General features: G+C 40.3%; 1 protein-coding gene across 2 annotated transcripts in view; it reads left to right on the top strand.

Annotated features, from left to right (window-relative positions):
* The window catches only part of pcnt (pericentrin), a 194,824-nt gene that overhangs the window by 132,522 nt on the left and 39,140 nt on the right, over nucleotides 1-23,162 (top strand). For both annotated transcript variants that reach the window (XM_080198511.1, XM_080198510.1), the window contains 9 exons: nucleotides 611-763; nucleotides 982-1,152; nucleotides 1,955-2,944; nucleotides 5,889-6,059; nucleotides 10,064-10,615; nucleotides 11,256-11,358; nucleotides 13,864-14,036; nucleotides 17,028-17,231; nucleotides 21,490-21,660. In XM_080198511.1, coding sequence (XP_080054637.1) covers nucleotides 611-763; nucleotides 982-1,152; nucleotides 1,955-2,944; nucleotides 5,889-6,059; nucleotides 10,064-10,615; nucleotides 11,256-11,358; nucleotides 13,864-14,036; nucleotides 17,028-17,231; nucleotides 21,490-21,660 — 2,688 coding nt within the window. The remainder of the gene's footprint in view (nucleotides 1-610; nucleotides 764-981; nucleotides 1,153-1,954; nucleotides 2,945-5,888; nucleotides 6,060-10,063; nucleotides 10,616-11,255; nucleotides 11,359-13,863; nucleotides 14,037-17,027; nucleotides 17,232-21,489; nucleotides 21,661-23,162) is intronic.

Raw genomic sequence — 23,162 nt, 5'->3', positions numbered from 1 at the left:
AAAAGGTACTTGGATCTGCGTTAAAAATGCTGTAACTTGCAAGGCTGTGGACCAGGTGCCGGAAAGATGGATTCAAATGAGCTGGTTCAGATGTGATGTGTTGAATGGCCTCTCTGCACCATAACTTTATGGGGAATCCAGAAATAACTGGCTTCAGGCCTCAGGCAGGAAGTCTGGGGGTGGTAGTTGCTCCATCAGAAGCCCCTTTTTAACTTTACCCCCATGCTCTTTAGGTCCGGTGGACACGCGTGCTCCCTCCCATCCTGACTTCCCTGGACTCTGCCTCGTGTCCCCAATCCCTCACTTTCCACTTGGCACTTCACATGATAGCTAATAAACACACTGGTTGTGACATCAAGTAATCCATTGGCTGTGACACCATTAGGCCCTCTTGTGGTGATGAAAGGTACTGTCTAATTGCCATTCCTTCTTTCCTTCATTTGTGACAGTCTCCAGATAGTGGTTAAAAATCTTCCTTCAACAACAAGGTAAAATGAATGCATTGTATGAAATTTGTAGAGTAAAGACATTAGAATAATGTCTGGTTTGGGCAACACATGGAAGTTGAATTGCTTTTACAACTGGGCTTGTTGTGGAATTTATTTTCAAGATCCAAAGCCTCGAGGAGCAACTTGATGAATTTCGAGAGAATCTGATGAATAAAAACGATGAGATGCTTCAGCTGAATATGCAGCTGGAGATCCAGACAAAGCAGTCAGCAATGACCATTAACCAGCTCCACGAGGAGAACATCCGAGTGAAGGTAAATTCATTGGCATTGATTCACAAGTTATTGGGAGTCAGATTGCAAGAGAAAAAACAAAATATACTCCGAAAGACCAACTGGATAAGGAAAATTGAACCATCTGTTTATCATTTGCATATAATTCTCTCATACTATTACTTAACGTTGAAAGTTTATGCTAATTTACATACTTTCATATGGTATACCCATTACGCCCCAGTCATTGCATTTTTCAGGAGGATGTAGCCAGTCTACATCTGCGCTTGGGTATTGATGCAGAAAGCGACAGACTGCCTGGATTGCAACTACCTCAGGCTCTGCTGCAGGAGAAGAACCAGGAAATCGATGAACTAAAGGAGCAAATCTTCAAACTCCAAGAGGAACTGGAAATAACATTAGACAACAAGGTAACACCGTTATGGAATTGAACATAAACACTGCGTTGGGCTGCTCAGTTAATAAACTACATGAAGCTAAAGGCTAATGCAAAACCTTTTGGGTAAATTACTTCATGGATCTCAAAGTGAGACCATTTTGTGCAGAATCCTTTAATCCTTCCAACTCTGATCATTTTCATAACTTTTAATGAACTGTATTCTCCCCAGAAGAAAATCTTGGAGTTGTACAGCACATTTCGTAGCCAGAGGATGTCCTTACAAATTGAGTGTTTTCTTTTGATGATGTAATGTTGGAAATGTCCTTCTGCTTATTCACTAATATTTTGATTACTAATTTTAATGACATCTGCAAGTCTATTCATAACACCAAAACAAGCACCTCATTATATTTCAAAAACAAAGTGTTAGAAATACTAAATAGGAAAGACAGCATCCATGATGATAAACACAAAGCTTTGGGTGGGTGACGTATCATCAGAACTGGAAAAAGTTTGGAGTTGTAGTAGTTTATAAAAGGGCACAAAGACAAAGAAGATTCAAGGGGGAAGAACAAACAATAGGGAAGGTTTGCAGTTGGTTGGAGGACATGAGTGCTTAAATGACATGATATTAATGCAAGGCAAAAGGGAGAGATAATAGAACAAGTTTAAAAAATGATGAATCTAGACAAACTATTAATTGAAGTGTTCAAGATATCATGGTCTGTACAATTTCCATCACAATGATTCGATGAAGAAAGATTGGAAATTTTCAGTATTAATTTACCAGTGTTTAGTAAAATTTGAGGTTTTCCTTGTTCTTTTTATTTCAGACTTTTGAAGAGAAAAACAGTGAAATTGAAGAGCTGAAATTACAGATAGAGCAACTGAGAGTTGACCAAGATAGATTGCGTCAGGAAAAAGAGGAAGAAATTGAGCATCTCATTGAGGTTATAGAGAAATTGCAGCAAGAACTTTCTCTGTTGGGTCCAAATCGTCATGAAGTTAGTGATTCTCAGGAAGACCTTGAACTGTTAGGTTTGGAAAAAGAGTGCAGACAAAATGCAGCATTTCCTCGGGGACTGAGTGACAATCTGCAGCAGGAGCTGGCATGTATTGAAGTAGACAACAGGGCTGCTGGAGATTGCAAAGAAATGAATCATATGCATTCAACAGAGCTTCAGGATCAGTCAGTGATGGTATCTAAACAAGATTCTCTCCAGCTCTTGGATAAAAAAGAGGCACAGTTCCAAGAAAAGGTCGATGCTTTGCAAACAAACCTTCATAACATGCAGGAAGTTAATCAGCAACAGTTGAAGGAGCTGGTATCCCTTCGCCTACAGCACAGCACTCTCCAGGAGGACAACAGTTTGTTGAGGACTCACATATCTCAACGGGATGCGGATGTGGCTCTTCTCTCATCACGTGTCCAAGAGCTAGAAGATGCCCAGATTGAAAAGGACATGCTGCTACAGATGATTGAGAAGCAAAGGAAGGTGGAATTAGAAGAAATGGGATGTTTGCCAACAAGAATAGCAGAGCTTGAACAAGAACTGTTAGACAAGACAGCTCAATTCCAAAAAAGTTCTGAGGAAATACAGGCCTTGCGCTCTGACATTCTGGAGCATAATGGTGTGCTTCAGACCTTAAAACAGAAGGATGCAAATAGCCAAGAAGAACTTGGAAGATTGCAGGGTGAGTTGGCCAAGTGGGAGAAAATGAATAGGGACCTCAAAGACCATCTGAAGCAGCTTGAGAAAGAAAAGGAAGCAGTTGATGTTGCTCTGGCTACTACAGAAATAAAGGTGCAAGATAATCTATTGGTAAGTCTATATGTATTCTTGGCATTAATGAACAAACAATTTTGTTTGGCACATAATACTTGATAGTAGATAATGTTTATTTTGTCATCTTCCAAAGACCACACTGTCATCTATTCATCACTGTAGCCTGTACAAAGATATAATATTTGGGTGACTGACCTCATAAGTGGTTGAATTCAGGTCAAAATCAATTTATCTAATGGCACTTTAGCTAAGCCAAGATGATTGTTGGGGTGGATACCATTGCCATTGTCTTTTTATTTATTCATGGGATGTGGGCATCGCTGGCTAAGCCAGCATTTATTGTTCTTCCCTAATTGCCTTTAAGATGGTATGGCTGCGCTGTCTTCTTGAACTGCTGCAGTCCATGTGCTAATGGAACACCCTATGTGTTGGGAAGGCAGTTCAAGGATTCTGACCCAGTGATAGTAAAGGAGGGTGATATTGTTCCAAGTCAAGATAATGTGTGGCTTGGAGGAGAATTTGCAGATAGTGTTGTTCCTATGCGCCTGCTACCCTATCCTTCATGATAGAGGTCATGAGGGACGCTCGGTAAGTTGCTGCAGTGCAACTTGTAGATTGTACTCACTGCTGCCACTGTGTGTGCGTACTGGAGGAGAGAGTGTTGAAGATGGTATATAGGGTACGAATCAGGCAGGCTCCTTTTTCCTGCATGGTGTCAAGCTTCTTCAGTATTGTTGGAGCTGCACTCATCCGGGCACATGAAAGGGATTCCATCACACTCCTGACTTGCGCCTTGTAGTTGGTGGATAGACTTTGGGGTGTCAGGAGGTGAGTTATTCTCTTCTGAATTCCTAGCTTCTGGCCTACGATTGTAGCCACAGCCCATGACTAGTCCAGAGTTTCTAGTCAATGGTAATCCTCGAGATGTTGATAATGGGTGATTCAGTGATGGTAATGCCATTTAGCATTGAGGGGGGGGATGGTTAAATACTCCCTTGTCAGAGATGGCCATTCCCTTGCACTTGTGTGGTGTGACTTACTTGCCACTTATCAACCCAACCCTGAATATTATTCAGGTTTTGCTGCGTATTGACATGGGCTGTTTCTGTATTTGAGGAATTGCAAATGGTGCTGAACATACTTCTGACCTTGTGATGGAGGGAAAGTCATTAATGAAACAGCTGAGGATGGTTGAGCCTAGAACTCAGAAGGTTGAGGAACTTCTGCAACAATGTCCTAGGACTGATGGAACCCAAACTGAGCATCAGTGAGCAGGTTATTGCTGAACAAGTGTCACTTGATTGCAGATAGACACATGGGATGGGGTGGATTTTTGTAGACCAGACATGCCTGGGCAACTTTGCACATTTGCTAAGTAGATGCCAGTGTCATAGCTGTACTGGAACAGCTGATTAGGGATGACTAGTTCTGGAACACAAGTCTTCAGTACCATTGCCTGTTCATAGAATCCCTACAGTGCTGAAGGAGGTCATTTGGCCCATTGAGACAACACCAACAACAGTCCCACCCAGGCCCTATCCCATAACACCACATATTTGCCCTGTTAATCCCTGTATCCTACACATACCAGGACACTAAGGGACAATTTAGTGTGGCCAATGTACCTAATCTGCATATCTTTGGACTGTGGGAGGAAACCAGAGCACCCAGAGGAAATCATGTAGACATGGGGATGCCCAGTTTTGTATCGCTAGATCTGTTTGAAATCTTTCCCATTTAACATGGTGGTGAGGCCACAAGACAAGATGGGGGGTATCCTCAGTGTAAAGATGGGACTTTATCTCCACAAAGACTGTGCAGTAGTCACTCCTACCAGTGTCGTAGATGTATTACAGGTGGATCGGTGAGGAGAAGTGCAAGTGGGTTTTTAGAACCCTACAGTGCAGAAAGAGGCCCTTCAGCCCATCGAGTCTGCTCCAAACACAATCCCACCCAGGCCCTACCCCCATATCCCTACATATCATACCCACTAATCCCTCTAACCTACGCATCCCTGGACACTAAGGGACAATTTCTTAGCATGGCCAATCAACCTAACCCGCACATCTTTGGACTGTGGGAGGAAACCGGAGTACCCGGAGGAAACCCATGCAGACACGAGAATGTGCAAACTCCACACAGATGGTGACCCGAGCCGGGAATCGAACCCAGGCCCCTGGAGCTGTGAAGCAGCAGTGCTAACCACTGTGCTACCGTGCTGCCCTATTTTCCATCTCCTCAAAACCTGTTGAATGCCCAGTGTGGCCATATCCTATAGGACTTGGTTAGGAATGGTGCTGCTGAGCTACTCTTGGTAATGGACGTTGAAGTCCCCCAGATTATATCCTGTGTCATTCTGGTTTCATTTGTTTTGGATTTTGTAGCCATTCAATACAACTGAGTTTCTTGCAAGACAAGACAATATTTTTATGGATTCTCATCATGAGGTTTCCTAAAACCCAAATTGCTGCTGTACGCTTCTACTATTTGTGCAAGATCATTTCAAGACTGAGGATGACCATAATCCTTTTTGTGTAAGCCAGACAGTAAGCATTAATAGAATATTTGGCTGAATACACATCACAGCTGACCCTATTCCTGTCTTTACTAAGTATCTCACACACACATCATTCCAGTAGCAGAGAAGAGTAAAACCATTGGTCCTTTCTCCTCTTCCGCTGCCATTTATCCTGTAACCTGGGCCACTCAGATCGACTGTTACCATCTCACTAACTCAGCTCAGTGATCAAATATTTGATCTTGGGCTTATGGTTCAGCTACTTGCTCCACCTGACTCAGTGGCCCAACACTCTTGTTTGGGACATGATGTGTTACTTTTGTCATAAGTTCGACAAATTGGTAAATTAATGAAGACCCATTGATAACTGACCTGTAACAATAGGTAATAACCCAATCTAATGTTACAATGATAAAATTCTGTGCTGCGCACAGACTGCCTGATGAGAATTGTCTGTTTTAGTTCCAAGAGCAAGAGAGATTGAAAGAGATGGATGCTATCTTGCAGCAAAAGGAGAATCTCATCATACAGCTAAGCGCAAAACGTGAGGAACTGCAGGCTGAGCTTTCTAAGGTGAAAGAGGAGCTGAACTCCAGCACAGAACGGATTGAAAAACTGCTGGAGGTTGAACAGGTAAAAATAACATTTGGCAAAATAGAGCTCTTCTGCCTTCAGCTGAATTTTGTTTGTGAAGTCTGGGGAAAAAATACGCAATGTTAAATTCCTGAGGCTAAAATGCAACTATTTTTAAATGTGACTTGAAATTTTATTCACTACACTTTTCACTCACTCGCACAAATGTGCCTCCTGTTAGTTCTAACTGTCTCCAGTTTATGAACATGCAGACAATGACAGGACAAAACCGTCTTCATCTAGCTTTTGCACACAGCTTGTACGTGCTCCAAAAATCATGTGATTTCCTGGGGAAGGTGAAAGACAGAATTCAAAAATATAGCCGATTTCCAATTGTGAGGTAAAGGCAAGGGAGAACCTAAAATATTCCTCTCCAACCCCACCGGGCCATCTAAATTAATCCTGGAGATCACCCATGCCTGCAGTATCCATCTTTTGTAAGAGATGATTTCTGCCCTAGGCGGAAGCATGTCTGACTTTACCTTGAAGGAATTAGATAAAGCTTTCTCTAACTTATAGTTGTGAGCCCCTGGTTCCCAGTAACCACTGATAATTGGACTCGGTAGTTTGAATTTAAGTGGATGATAATTGCTTGTCATCTAGAAGCCTCGATCAGACAACCCCCTAAGTCTCTGTTTCTCTAAAGTGTGGCACACTAGCTATTTTAGCCTAGCTTGACTAAAAAGATGTTTTAAACTGCAAATTTATCCAGAGGCTCTCATTTACATATCTTTCCAACCCTCAATTTAACCCAGAGAATTTATGGGCCAAGCAACAGGAAAGATACTTGAGGAAATCATGAAGGAAGCAATATACTTGGACAGAGGGAGGCAAATTAGGGCCACATCGTGATTTAAAAAAATGTAGTGACCTGCAAAAAAGCTTTTGGCAAGCTATCTCTACAAGGCTGAAGCTTCTGGCGTTTGTGGTAATATATTAAGCTGTATGAGAATTGGCTGAAAGTTTGTATAGAGGAATTTCAATCTCTTTGGAGGCACTGGTATTTCACAGGTATCAGCACTGGAACTGCTGCTCATCACTGTTTTCATTAGTATCTAGACATAAGTGCTGGGACCACAATCGTCAAATTTGTAGATAATACTGAGATTTGTGCCAAGATCAGTACGGTAGACAAAGTTCAACTGTTTCTGGTAAATCTTGCTGCATTAGGCTTGACTTGTAATTGGCACATTATGAATAATTTGAAAGGTACAAACAAGTGCCAGGACGAACGTTCAACATTTGCACACCCTTTACGGGAAAAGCAGAAAGGAAAATGGAGAGCAGGACACCAAAACTGGACACAGTATCCCAACTAAGAACTAATAATGGTCTTGTACAAGGTGAAAATTGAATGTATCCCAACACTCCACTCATTGAGATTAATGCTTCATATTGTTGTTCATGAATCTTTAGAGATCAATGTACTAGAATGCCTGCTCTCCATTTTCCTTTCTGCTTTTCCCGTAAAGGGTGTGCAAATGTTGAACGTTCGTCCTGGCACTTGTTTGTACCTTTCAAATTATTCATAATGTGCCTATTACAAGTCAAGCCTAATGCAGCAAGATTTACCAGAAACAGTTGAACTTTGTCTACAGTACTGATCCTGGCACAAATCTCAGTATTATCTACAAATTTGACGATTGTGGTCCCAGCACTTACGTCTAGATACTAATGAAAACAGTGATGAGCAGCAGTTCCAGTGCTGATACCTGTGAAATACCAGTGCCTCCAAAGAGATTGAAATTCCTCTATACAAACTTTCAGCCAATTCTCATACAGCTTAATATATTACCACAAACGCCAGAAGCTTCAGCCTTGTAGAGATAGCTTGCCAAAAGCTTTTTTGCAGGTCACTACATTTTTTTAAATCACGATGTGGCCCTAATTTGCCTTCCTTTGTCCAAGCATATTGCTTCCTTCATGATTTCCTCAAGTATCTTTCCTGTTGCTTGGCCTATAAATTCTCATGTCCCTCTTGTTTCCTTCTTTAAAGAACGGGTCTCTGTTAGCATCCTGAAGTTTATTTGTTACCTATCCAATCTTAGAAGGTGAAAGAAGCACAGAGCATGTAAATCACCAAAATATTTCTGGCCAGAGTTTTCTGCAAAACAAATTAAAGTTGAAATAGGCCATGCTAAGTACGGAAATGGGATTGAATCGTTGATTATGAACTATCCACTGTCATAAAACAGGTCACTTTTGAGGATCCAAGTGAAGATCTACATGAAATTGCCCTTCATGATGCTGAGTTTAGATATCCTCAGGCTGGAGGAGTCCAGAACAAAAAGGCTCATATTAAGAGCTAGGTTGTTCAGAGATTGTTAGAAATACTTCCTTCACACACATTGATTGAACCCTCACAACTGATGCAGATTGTTGTCAGATAAGAATATTGAGAATTATGGAACCAAGTTGGGTAGATGGAATTAAGATGTGATTCAATTTAAAGGACAAATGGCAGATCTTATTACTATAATTAATGCAACTAATATTGTAGAGATGAGGATCAACAGAATTCGATGCAAGTTGAATTTATAATGCATAGGATTGCATGGATATATGGCAACAAAATAGGCCGTTAGTTTCAGCAAATCCATGGCAGCATTATTGCTCCACTGGAACCTCCTATCTTCTTTCCTTGCCTATGTCTATCATTATAGCCCTCTATTCCCTTCTATAGCCAGCTCCACATTCCCATCATTGGAAATGTTTCTTCTGAATTTCCTTTTGGTTTTCTTGGTGACTATCCAAAACTGATGACTTGACAATTAAGCTGTTTCTCACGTGAGGAAATTTTCTGTCTGTATCCACTCTGCGAAAACCTTTCATAATTTGAAAGACTTCTGTTGGTTCCTCCCTCATCCCCATTCAGCCCATAGCATCAGAGCTTTCTCACTATAATAAATGTCACTGAAAGGACAGAGGAGGGGAATTTAAATACTTTGATTCAAAAGACAAAATGCTTTTCTTTTTACTACCCCTTCTCTATTCCACCCTCGGACTTTCATTTCCAGTATCTCATCTTACAAAACAGATCATTTGTTCAGTAATTCATTTGCTGTGTATGATACTTTCATGTGTGCAAATTGGCTGTCACATGTACCTACATTACAGCAGTGACTGCACTTCTGAAATAATGCATTGAATATAAAGTGCTTTCCAATGTCAGAAAGCCATCAGAAGTTTTTATTGCTTTGATAGAAAACATTTCAATGTTGGACTTGACTGTTAAATAGCTTCCTTTTTTTTTAGACAGTCTCATATTACTATTACTTCTCAAAGTACAAAGTCATACGCTTAGTCTCATCCACAAAATTGGAAGCCTCAGACTGCATCTTTTCATTCTATTTCTTCAGTACTCCCCACCCCCACAAATGGATGGGGATTGTTTATAAAAGGTGAAGTGACATTGAGAATATAGCAGATGCTACCAAAGTTTAGATAATTAATAATTTTATGCATATGTAATTCTGGAACAGATCTGTAACAGACTTTCTTGTGTGTGTGCAGTTGTTCAGGATCTGTAACTGGTTTCTCTGTTTTGAATCTATAACTGTTTGGCATCACTCACTGTCTCATCTGGAGGTTGAATTTGGACAAACAACTAATTTCACAGGGCAATGCTAACAGAATGTTTCACCATTTTGAGTAATTTCATCTCAAGTCTAAACTGTAAAAAATAACAAACTTTGAACAAGGGGTTACATTTAAAATGTCACATTCTTTTTTCACAGATGCTGTATATTCTGGCATTTCATTTGTGTTTCAGTTTCTAGCTTTGTTGGTTTCTGTTTTTAAATGTAAAATTTATTGTGAAAAATACCTGAAATGTTTCCAGCTGTCAAATAGCATTAAAACATTTAGATGATTCACTCAATCTGTCTGTAGTTTAATAATGTAGCATGAAGATGCTACATTTTGTTTGTAAGCAGTTTTGAATTTTTGGAAAACCTTTCCTAATTCTCTAAATATGTGATTCTAATTGTACGCTTTTTAAAAAGGAAAAAGACCGCACCATTGCTGACCTAGAGATCCACACTCGTAACCTGAAAACACAGATCAGCCAACTGCAAGAAGCCTTGTTGCAGCAAGAGGAGGAATTAGCAAATCGAGCAAAAGAAGTCGAAAACCTAAGTGAAAAATGTCATTGGCAAGGACGTGAATTGCTTCGATTGTCCAATTTGGAAATGGACGGACCACAAGTTAGTTCCTCGAATTATGAAGAAACCTCGCAGACTGTTGGGCAAGATAGGCATCAGCCATTTGTCTACAATCACACTATTAATGAAAGCTTGTTGAGTTCTCCAGAGGTGATGAGAAAATATGAGGAAAGTCTGGAATGGATGAATGGACTACACTCGAGCAGGATTTCTGAAATCAGTGGTGTGCACAGTGTGGACATGGAGACAATGCACAGCAGATCACTTGGACTTGGGAAAGACAGGGATGGAGAGGGTCAGAGCAGTAACTCCACAAAAGACAAACTGCACAGGCATTCCCCAGCTGCATCTGATTATGCACATTCACTCTCCAAATCCTTGGATGCAGAGAAGGTGAGAAAGATAAAAAAATAAGTTTTAAAACAAGTGTTCCATTCACTATGCTTTCCACTTAAAATGTTGCAATTGAATCAGTCACAGCAATATATAACTTCTCCTCTTTTAGGATGCTGGCCAGTATTTTAAGTTTCCGCATCAAATCTTGGTGTTCATTAGATGTCTGTTGTTGGCCTTGATTTCAAATTCTGATTTGAATTTGTTCCTTTATTACAAGTACATTTGTAGGCAATTTATTTTCAGCACATTCTGGTCTACTTGGAAATGCAATGGAAATTAGACAACCATCTTGGTTCAAATTTACTGTTACTTTCTTCGTACTACTCAACTTGTATAGAAGTGTGCCTCATGGTGATACCGAGCAGATATTAAAGTATTACAGGACAGAGATTTTTAAAAATCACTGCATTTTGGGGTTCTAAAGTCCAGTTGTGAGGGGTTGATATTTCTATGACTCTGTGAGTGATTTGTATCTCCTGTGAGTCAAATAAATGTTGTGATGCTGATTCTTCTCCCACTCAGCACTTCAGTCATTATCAGAAATTGTTTTCAATACTTTCTAATATAGGATGAATAAAATGTTGTAGTTTCTAAAATTGAAGAGAGACATTTTTAATAGTTTATGTTTTTCACATAGGTGCAAAATGATGCAAAAGTAGATGCAACACTAACAGCCTTTCAGGAAGATAGGGCATCAACTGTATCAATCCCTGACTGGATAAGCGATGGCTGTAGTAGCAGTAAGTATGCCAAGAACGCAAAAAGTTTCTCTATTCTCACCAACGATTCATACTTTATACCAGAAACAGTTAGAATTTGTCATGCAAGAGCATATTGATTTTCCATGCACAAGGCTGACATCCAAAGCAAACAGAATCTTTGGTATCTGCATTATCTCCTCCACCTCCACTGTGTTGTGGGTTTCATTCAGGAAGTGTGGCAGCAGTGTGTACCATCTAAAAAATGCACTGCAGGAATTCACCAAGGTTCCTTTAACAGCACCTTCCAAACCTGTGACCTCTATCACCTAGAAGACAAGGGCAGCAGATGCCTGGGAATGTCATCTGAAAGTTTCCCTCCAAGCCTCACACCACCCTGATTTGGAAATATATCACCTTTTCCTTCACTGTCACTCAGTCAAAACCCTGGATTCCCTTCCCAGAAGTACTGTGGCAGCTGTTCTCGAGGGCAGTTAGAAATGGGCAACAAATGCTGGCCGAGCCAATGATGTCTACCCCCTGTAAAAGCTTTTTTTAAACCCTGCACTTTTGTCCAGAGCCCCCATCTAGTTTTGGGGTTCGTGTGTCAGCTGTTCAGCATATTGTAGATATTAAATCATATTCTATGATTCTATGAAAAAGAAGGGCTTAATTGATTTCCGCCCCGAACATATTTTAAAAAGTTTAAATCCTCAAGCTAATTTTCTCAAGCGTGTAGTTCTACAGACTACTGAATAATCTTACCACGGGATACGCCTGATCATGATATTTTTGGTGTGATTTAGTCTTGGGATTAAGATAACATGTAGAGCGACAGTTACGCCTTTGATTGGATAGTGGATAAGCTTCTAAGTCAAGGTGTTGGTTCTCTGACTAAACTTGGTAGTTCAATTTAGTTAAATAAAAGTAATATACTGCAAAAGTGGGAAATCTGAAATAAAAACAGAAGGTACTCCTTAAACTCTGGCCTGGGGGCATCTTTGGAGAGAGAAGCAGAGTTAACATTTTCTTCTTTGGACCTGAAGGGGTGGAAACATGATAGATTCATGCTTATGAATAAAGGTTGTGAGGTGGAACTAAAAGGAAGGTCAGGGATAGATTGGAGGGTGGGAGAGATTAAATTACAAAGATATCGTGGAACAGCAGGCAAATGAAATGGTAATTGTTATAGTAAAGAAACAAAACATTGGTCTAGAGTATGTCAAAGTGGCAGGATAAAAGACAGAAATATTGTGAAGCAAGATGCAGACTGGCACTTGGTCGGAAAAAACTGGATGACAGAGTTCATGACCTGAGATGAGCCCTGAAGGTTTGGAATTTAAGGTGCTGTGGCTCACTTGCTTTGGGCTTCACTGGAGCACCATGAGATCAGATATGTGAGCATGGGATGGTTTGTTAAAACGACAAGCAAGCATAAGGTCAGAGTCATACTTACGGATTGAGAGGAAGCATTCTGCAAAGTTCTTCAGATTGGACACGGTTAAGGGCCCCATCAACCACAGTGGGTTGGGGGGAGGGAGTGCAGTCCTGGGAAGAGTATAAAGGAAAACATATCCGAAGCACTGTTGTGAAAGGTAGTATCTTCGGAGCAGGTGAGATGGAGAAACTGAGAGAATAGAACATTGCAGGAAGCAGGGTGTGAGGAGGAATAGTCAAGGGCGTTGATTATTAAATACACAGGGCTATAATATTATTGCTATCGTAGAGACATAGTTGAGGGAGATACAGAGGAGATTCACTAGGTTGTTATTGGAGTGTTTCAGCTATGAAGAGAGGCTGGTGTTGTTTTCCTTGGAGCAGAAAAGGCTGAGGGGGTACTTGATTGAGGTATACAAAATTGAGGGACATAGATGGGGTAGACAGGTAGGAAATTTCCCCTTAGAGGAGTCAATAACTAGATTTAAGGTTGGAGGAAGGAGATTTTAAAGGGTTTGAGGAAAAGCTTTTTAAACCAGAGAGTGGTCTTAATCTGGAACTCTTTGCCTTAAAGGGTGATAGAGGCAGGAGCCCTTGCAACATTTAGATCAGCACTTGAAATGCCGTAACATTTGGTCCAAGTGCTACAAAATGGGATTAGAATAGATAGGTGTTTGATGGCCGGCACAAACACGATGAACTGAAGGACCTCTTTATGACTCTATCCTTGTGGAGTAAGTCTGAACAGGAGATGATCACTGAGAAAAGAGGTGTAGTTATGAAAGTGAGTATTGGTAAGCACCTTATCAAACATCAAGAAGGAGCGATGAAGGCGAGCATGGTGAATTTTAGTGGGATAAAATCAAACTCATTGGCTTTATGTCTACAATTGTCAGGACTTGACAGTTGCTATGATGCTTGTAATCTCGATCTTTAGTTTTGGATTAATTGTATTCCAAGCTGCTTTCTTTAAAACTTGAGTATTATGTAGTCAACTGTTTTAATTCCTTGTTGACAAATGCCCTTTCACCATCTCAGTAAAAATGGGTGATAATAGTAGCCCTTGGTATGAACAATATAAAAAAGCATCTCTTAAATTTCCTGATACAGCTGCAAGTTTGGATCTAGGAGCAAAACTAAATCAAGAACTTGAAACAACAGAACGACTAGATAATAGTTTTGTGGAGTATCTGCGATGTCGTGGAATGGCATTGGTCGATGTAGACAGTCATCAAAGAGAGCGCAAACTATCTGGGGAGGAAGTGCCTTCTCCACAGCTACAGGTCTGTTTGTACTTGACTGTAGGAATGCAAGTGTTAAAAGTGCTAAAGTATACCGATAGTCATCTAAAAATGTATTGGAAGTTAATACTTCAAAGTATGTTTATTAGAGCTGGTGTGTTTTTTTTTCTCATTCATCTCAAGACAGCTCTCACTGATTAAGCAATACTTATAAGTGCTTAAAATTTTAATGCTTGTTAAAATCAGTTCCTCGACAACTTGTTCATTTTTGAAATTTTTTTCCCGGGTGGTGAATTGGTGAAAGAACTAATTTGCTTCTATAATTCGGAAGAAAATCTCCCAAAATTACAAAAGATTTGTAAGTATTATATTTCATAGACTCAGTCAATGTCACACATATATGATGTGCGCATATTTCTGGAATCATAGAATAATGCAACCCATTTGGTCCATTGAGCTTTTTTTACAAAGGGTTTTTAAGAGTTATCCAAATTGTTCAATTTCCTTGCCTTTTCCCAGGAAGACTGCATTTTGTTTCCTTTCATACAGCAGTAAAATCCCTACAGTGCAAAAGACGCTATTTTGCCCACTGAGTCTGCACTGACTTTATGAAAGAACGTTCAACCTAGCCCTCCCCTCTGACCCATCCCTGTAACCCCATGCATTTACCATGTTTAATCCACCGTACCTACATATTTTTGGATGCTAAGGGGCAGTTTAGCATGGCCAATCCATCTAACCTGCACATTTTTGGATGTGGAGAGAAACTGGAGCAGGGTGCAGACAAGGGGAGAATGTGTAAACTCCACACAGTTACCCAAGGCAGGAGCTGATCCCAGATCCCTGACACTGTGATGCATCAGTACTAATCACTATACCACCATGCTGCCTTTCATCTATTTATCCTTTTCCCATTTAAAGCCAATATTGAATCTGTTTCTACCATCCTTTCACAAAATCAATTTCAGAGCATCGCAAGTCACCACATTTTTTAAAAAAAAATCTAATATCTCCTCAGTCACCTCAAATCTGCTGCTTCTGGTTTCTCATACATTACTTTTGCCACTGATAACAGTTTCTCCTTATTTACTCTATTCGCAGCCTTTCACGGTTTTGAACAAATACATTTTTCCATAATCTTCTGTACTGAAGCAGAGCAACCTCAGTTTCTCTAAGTTCCATACCTAACTGAAGTTCCTCATCCCTGGCACCAATTTAGTAAATCTCCACTGCATGTTGCTTAAAAAAAATGTTGTCTAGAATTCCCCCAGCTGGGCCCTACCAGTGCTTAATAAATGTTTTGCATTACTTTCTTTTCTACTCTGTGCCTCTGGTTATAAAACCAAGAATCCCATCAAAATATTTTAATAGATTTCTCAATTTGTTCATCCACCTTTGAAGATTTTTCTGTACATTCATCCCCAGGTCCCTGACTCTGCACATATATCAAAATTTTATCAGTTTATATTGCCTTTCCTAACTGTCTCTACAAAATGTGTAATTTCAACATGTTATCACTAAGTTTTGTCTCTCATCAACCTGTCCATTTTGACAGTCACTGTGCTCCTGAAATCTACTATTGAATGAATTGTTAAACTCTACATTGAACTATAAATACTACCCCAGCCAAATAAATAAAAGTCTGCTTCCAGCCTCCTCACTTTTAGCTACGTTTCTGGGCTGAGTGTCATCTGCAAACTTAGAAATTATGGTGCAATGGAGGAATAGCACCTCATCTACTGATTAGGCACTTTTCAGCCTTTTGGACTAAACATTGGAGTTCAACAGCGTCAAACCTCTGAACTCAGAACCTCAAAACTCAGTCCTCCATTTTGTTTTTTTTTCTTTTTTGTCCCCCAGGCCCCTCTGTCCCACAGGATCAGCCTTAAACTTGTTCTTGAATTTTGCTTTCAAAGGGTGCTGACCCTTGTTGTGCTATTAATACATTCTGTAATCTGAACGCCTTCCTTAGTCTTTAACACTATCATGGACACTCCCTTTGTCTTGTGTCAGTGACATCTTTGAAAATTTCTCCTGAGCTCCCACCGATCTCTGACTTTTTTTGCTCCATGTCTTCCATGGTATAAAATCCATCACGTTTCCACCTCTCTTCAGCTCTGAAGAAGTGTCATACAAATTCAAAGCGTTAATTCTTTTTCTCTGCACAGGTTCAGCCAGACCTGCTGAGCTTTTCCTTTGATTCTGTTTGAAATGATGACCTCTGACCACGTCCAAATTGTTAATATGAACTAAAAAGTGTAGTGTTTCTAATACTAACTTCTGAATCTTTCTCCTGTCTGTGAAACAACCATTCACCATCAAACTCTGCTTTCTGTTTCTTGTCCATGTTTTGAATCCAATTTTGAAGCCACTGTTGAGTTGATCCTATGGGCTTCCAAATCGCTAACAAAATCTACTGTACAGAACCTTCTTATAAGAGCCTATATACACAACATTTGATAGAGAAATAGTGCAAGTGGTTATAGATGTGTGTCTGAAAAATTTGTAACATCAATCATTCTGCACACAAATAGAATGAAGTTTTGGAAACAGGTTGAATGTTTGAGATTGACTGAGTTCTGCCAAGAGTTGCTAGCTTTATTATCAATATGTTTGTACACTCCTGTAGTAAAAGACTCTGCTGGAGGAGTATATGCAGCATGCTTGCTTAACAGAAGTTTATTAAGACTCTTGACAATAATAAATATTGAAGCCTTTCTGATCCAAACCAAGTTATACGATGCTAAGCCAGCTTTCACCTAAGTCAAAGAATATACATCCTAATTATGGAAATGCTCATCACCAAAAATTAGAACACATCTGCTGTGCTTGATGTAATCTTCTACATAATGTTCCTCGGGATTTTATCATCTAAACTAACCATGCCTTATACTAAATTTGTATAATATTGTTTCATCCAGTAATTTATTACAATGTTGAATGTTACATTTGAAGGCTGCTTCCAACATTGGTTGTACTTCAGCACATTGTAGTGATTGAGGTTGTGATCTGCTCCATTTCTTTCCTCATCAGGCACTGCTGAACAGGGTGCATGAAGAAGGTTGTCGGGTATTAGCACTGTCAGAAAGACCTCTTCTCTGCTCTGGACCTGAGCCTGAACCTGTCTCTGTCTTGAGCACAACAATGGAAGAATGGCAGCAAGAGAAAAAGACACTGCTTGATACCATTCGGCTATTAAAGGATTTACTTTCAAAAGCAACAGACAAGGGTGCTGAGGTAAATTTACAAGGCTATCCTAAGGAGGTGTGTCTGCACCTTGTATGACCAAGGTGTGCCTCTCCTCCCCATTATGTACAAAATATTGTAGAATTTAAAAGGATGAGTTCTCAAATATTTTAACAAGCACAGAGTATATTCAGAGGAAATAGGTTTTGTCTTATATACCAGTTGTATTCTTCAGTAGTACTTTTGGAAGATGGGTGAGCAGAATTACTGTTTTCTTGACATCTTTAAAGCTTATTTATTAGTGTCACAATTAGGCTTGCATTAATACTGCGATAAAGTTACTGTGAAAATCCCCTAGTCGCCACACTCCTGTTCAGGTGTATTGGAGGGAGAATTTAGCATGGCCAGTGCACCTAATCAGCACATCTTTCAGACCATGGGAAGAAATCAGAGCACCCGTGGGAAACCCATGCAGACATGGAGAAAGTGCAAACTCTGTACAGACAGTGACCAAGCCGGGAATTGAACCCAGCTCCCTGGCGCTGTGAGGCAGCAGTACTAACCACTGTGTCATCCCTATGTGGCTTATAGTTGAAGTTTTTCCAAGTGGTCAGATTGTACTGTTTGCTGATTTTTCTTGTTATGTAGGTGACTTTGTGTTTATAGTTCTGAGGATATGTCCAGTCAACCACATAATGTAGGCAAGATTTGGTAGGTGTGGCAGAATATCATGAACCAATATCAATGTCATTCTGGCAATGTCTATAGTAATTTCCTGTTGTTAACTGAAATGACCATTGAACTATAAATACTACCCCAGCCAAATAAATAAAAATATGCTGCCAGCCTCCTCACTTTTAGCATTAATTTTCACAGTTTAACATGGCGAGGTTTGAATTTAGATGGAAAGAGGAATTTCTGGGATAACAAAATATTTGTGCGGTGGTGCAGGGTTATTAAAAGAATGCTGTACGTTGCATTTTCACCTTCCCTGGATCTTGGTCAACTTTCTCAAAATTAGGTAAATTCTTTTCAATTAACATGTGCAACACTGCTTTGCCTCCCACATAAGAACATAAGAAATAAGAGCAGGAGTAGGCCATCTAGCCCTTCGAGCCTACCCCGCCATTCAATAAGATCATGGCTGATCTGAAGTGGCTCAGTTCCACTTTCCCGCCTTCTCCCCATAACCCTTAATCCCCTTGCCTATCAAAAACCTATCTACCCGCGTCTTAAATATATTTAGCAAGGCAGCCTCCACCACTTCAACGGGCAGAGAATTCCAGAGATTCACCACCCTTTGAGCGAAGAAGTTCCTCCTCAACTCCGTTCTAAACTGCACCCCCCTTAACTTGAGGCTGTGCCCTCTAGTCCTACTGTCCTTTCTGAGCGGGAAGAGCCTCTCCACCTCTATCCTATCCATCCCATTCATCATCTTATACGTCTCAATGAGATCTCCCCTCATTCTTCTAAACTCTAACGAGTACAAGCCTAATCTATTCAGCCTCTCCTCATAGCTCAACTCCGGCATCAGCCTAGTAAACCTCCTCTGCACTCCCTCCAAGGCCAAAATATCCTTGCGTAAGTGCGGCGACCAAAACTGCACACAGTACTCCAGCTGCGGCCTCACCAATGCCCTATACAGCTGCAGCAAGACCTCCCTACTTTTATATTCAATCCCCCTCGCGATGAAGGCCAGCATCCCATTCGCCTTCCTGACCACCTGCTGCACCTGCAAGCTGGGTTTTTGCGACTCATGCACAAGGACCCCGAGGTCCCTCTGCACCGTAGCATGCTGCAGTTTTTCGCCATGTAAATAATAGTCCTTCCTACCATTATTCCTACCAAAGTGGACAACTTCACACTTGCCAACATTAAATTCCACTTGCCTACATTAAATTCCATTTGCCAGTTCCTGGCCCATTCGCCCAGCCTACCTAGATCCCTCTGCAGACTTTCCACACCCTCCGCACAATTTGCCGTTCCACCAATCTTGGTGTCATCAGCAAATTTCGACACCATACTCTTGGTTCCCTCCTCCAGATCATCTATATAAATGGTAAATAGCTGAGGCCCCAGCACCGATGCCTGGGGCACTCCACTAGTCACCAACCGCCAATCCAAATAGCACCCATTGACCCCCACTCTCTGCCTCCTATTTGACAGCCAATCCCCTATCCATGCTAACACCCTACCCCCAACTCCATGCCCCCTAACCTTCTGTAACAACCTCTTGTGCGGCACCTTATCAAACGCTTCTGAAAATCAAGAAACCTGTTAGCTTTGTTAATAGCACTTTCAGTTTGGAAGATATTACATTCCTTCCAATTGCATTAAAACGTCCATCCATGTACGACGGATTCAGTAACATTGATGCCTAACTGTTCGAATGTCAGCATCCTAAACATCCAGTGATTTTTCTGTTCATTCAGACCCATTTTGCATGAATGAAATTGAACAATGCTCTGCACTAGAAAGACAATGTCAAATGTAGTTACAGAAGAACAAGTGTAGGCTGGTCAATCCCTTGAACCTGTTGCGCCATTCAGTGTGATCATGGCTGATCTGCGATCAAATCTACCCTTTGTCTCATATCCCTTGAATCTTGTTAGACTAAAGCAATAATCAATCTCAGAATTATAATTTACAGTTGATCTCGTTCTGCACTGCTTTGTTTTTGTTTAACAGTTTCTTTATTTCATCATTAAGAATTAGTTTGGAATCCTTTTAATGCTAATATCCCCATTTTAGTTAACTTTATCCACTTTGATCTGATTAAACACAACAAATTATACAAATTACAAAATATAATAAATTAAAGTTTATATATTTAACTAAAATTAGTTTGTATTTAGTTTTAAGCTAACTATTCATCTAGTTGAAGGTATTGATTGAATTTAAATACTTATTTGGAGGCATGCCCCCTCTTTATGTTGTGATGCAGCTGTGATTTTTTTTCCCCCTATTTCATACATGTACTCTAACCTTCCAATCTGCTCAATTCCACTCCCACCTATGCCCTTTTCAATGCTCTACTGCACATTTGACCTCATCCTTTCAGAGAAATTCTGCATACACCATGCCTGTTGTGACATGCATAAATATTCAAATGCGCCATTGACCTGATCTCCATGGATACACTAGTGCTTCCAAGCATTAATCTATTTTGTAGGTTAGACTTGTTGAAAATGGCTGAACACTGCAGTCTGTGTATTATTTGCACATCATACTGCAGTCAGGCCCATTTATAGTTAAATCTTTGTGCACTTATCCTTTTTCCATCTTCGCTGATGATAGATCAGAGGTCTAAATAAAATGATTCGGAATTTATTAATTTCACTGCCCACAGCCCACGAAAGAGTGAAAGAAAAACTTGAGGTCTTTTTATCTGGCTGTGGAAATTACCTAGTAAACAAATCAGTAATAGAACAATGTTGGAACCACTTAGGGCTTGCACCATTTGTGAAAAACTAGATGGTTGGTGAACTTAACTAACAACTGGAAAAATGTTACAAATGTAACCAGTTTTCAACACGCACAGGGACAGAAAAGTAGTGGTGGAGGGAAAAACAGAGAAGGTTTATGGTCAGATTTGAGACAGGAGTGATTAAATGACAAAAAGGATGATATTACAAGACACGAGCTAGTTGCCCATCGAGACTGCACCGACTTTCCAAAAGAACATCTCACCCAGACTTGCCTGAGGGGCAATTTAGCACGGCCAGTGCACTTAACCTGCATATCTTTTGACTGGGAGGAAACTGGAGTAGCTGAGGGAAACCCACACAGACACAGGTGAAACATACAAACTCCACATGGTCACCCGAGTTTGGAATTGAACCCAGGTCCCTGGTACTGTGAGGTAGCAGTGCTAACCACTATGCTACCATGTTGCCCACATTCCACACAGACTTACCTATGTAAAGGGGCTGCTTTGTCCCAGATAGTGTCAAGCTGCTTGAGTGTTGTTGGAGCTGCCGTTGAGCTAAGTGGAGATATTCCATCATACTCTTGACTTGCGCTTTGCAGATAGCGATGTAGAAAGTCTTTGGTGAATCAGCAGTTGTGTTAATCACTGTATAATCTCCAGCCTCCAGGTAATAGTGTGTGTGGAACTACAAGAGCTATCTACAAAGCTCTTGTAGTCACAGTATTTATCTATGGTTGACCCAGTTCAGTTTCTGGTCAATAGCAACCTGTTGGATGTTGATGGTGAGGATTTAGTGATGATACTGTTTAAGGCAATTATAATCATTATTTATGTTTCGTAAGTCTTGACTCTTTTTCTCCATTCCTTTTACCTTTACAGGATTCTGTAGATAGAAGGACTGATTGGAGAGGAGAGTTGCTATTGGCTGTGCAGGCAGTTTTCAACCAGGAACAAAAGTCTTTCTTGGCTGAATTACGATCATGTATGCAGAACCAGGCTGTAGAAGAGAACTCCCTCCCTGCAATCCTTGAACGCATTCTTAAAGATCAGGTAAATTCTGACTTTAGTTAGACATCGCCATATATTTGTAGCAATAGAGTTCCTTTTGAAAGAATCTACATGGTGTCATAAATCTCACAATTTAACGTAGTTTTATGATCCCTGTAGAGATTGGTACTTAAAAATTAGGTTTGAATTCCCAGTAACTGACTTGGAAGAATTGCATGACAAGATTTCAAGTTGTAAGACTTTTACTATAACAAACTAGAATCAAGATAGACAAGACATTACTTAGTGGCTGCTAATACTTTAAACTATAGAACAGGTATTCCTTGTTAGTTTCTGAACCTGACAGATTTCCAAACATTTTGTTTATGCATTATGTCCCACTCTCAGCAGAACCATGGTCTTGCTTATTTTTAAAATCCAGAATCCCTCCCAGCATTTCAACAGCTCTCTTCTCCCTGTTAAACTGGGGGCAAGTTTGCTAGACTACTTTCAAGACCCTCTTCACTTAGGCAGTTCAGAGAAAGTTCTGCACTAGGTTGAGTCCTAGGGCAGGAGAATTTTCATATGAGAAGAGATAGAGCAGGTTGGGCTCTTGAAGTTTAGAAGAATGAGAAGTAATCTTTTTGAAACATACAAGATTCTGAGGAGCATTGCCGAGGTAGATGCTGACAGGATGTTTCTGCATTACAGCACTGTAAAGAGGCATAGCTTCAGAATAAAGGATCTACCTTTTAAGACAGTGCTGAGAAAGAATTACCTCTCAGGGGTTCATGAGTCCTTGGTACCCTCTGTGCCAGTGAGCTTTTGAGGTTGAGTCATTAAATAAATTCAAATCTGAAGCAGACAGATTATTTGAACAATAGAGGGAATCCAGAGATGTGGGGAATGGATGGGAAAGTGAGGTTGAGATCAGCCACGATCTCATTGAATGGTGGAGCAGACTTGAAGGGCTCTTTAGCATACTGCTCTTGTTTCTTATGCAAAACAAAAGAGGTAATTTTCCTTGAGCATTTACTGCTGTGTAGCCGCAGCTCAGCAGAAATCTCATTTCCAAATAGAAGCAAGGCTGTCACCGATCTTGCATTGCTGCAGCAGGGGAATGTCTAAGAAAATGTACCCTCTTGTATCTTCATCAAACTCAAACCTTATGCTAGTTGTAGAGATTCCCAGAATGGTAATGTATCATAAATTTTAGCCAGCAAATACTTTTGTCCTTTATTTCCATTTGAAATAGTTGTAAGTCAGTTTCAGAAATGAAGCAAGTTTTTGTTAGCCTAAGAAAGTTGAACTGGCCTGTCCTGTCACTTTGTTATTGTGATGTCACAGGAGTGGTGTTGCTTCACTGCAGCCAGCTCGTCATTGATGGTAAAGGAAATTGGGGCAAAGTAGGGAAAATGAGAAATGAGTACAATGAAAAATCACAAACAGGACATTGTGGAAGAATGGGTAGAACAGCAATGGAAAGGCTCAAAAGTGAAAATGTCATACAGTAATGATGCTCTTTGTCCCTATTACAAGGACTTAGATGATGCAGAGTCCAGTGA

This window comes from Carcharhinus amblyrhynchos, chromosome 11 (assembly GCF_965287045.1).
Source record: "Carcharhinus amblyrhynchos chromosome 11, sCarAmb.v2.hapA, whole genome shotgun sequence".
In the NCBI taxonomy this organism is placed as follows: domain Eukaryota; kingdom Metazoa; phylum Chordata; class Chondrichthyes; order Carcharhiniformes; family Carcharhinidae; genus Carcharhinus; species Carcharhinus amblyrhynchos.
Note: the sequence above shows the minus strand (reverse complement) of the source record. Positions and strands in the feature narration are given on the sequence as shown.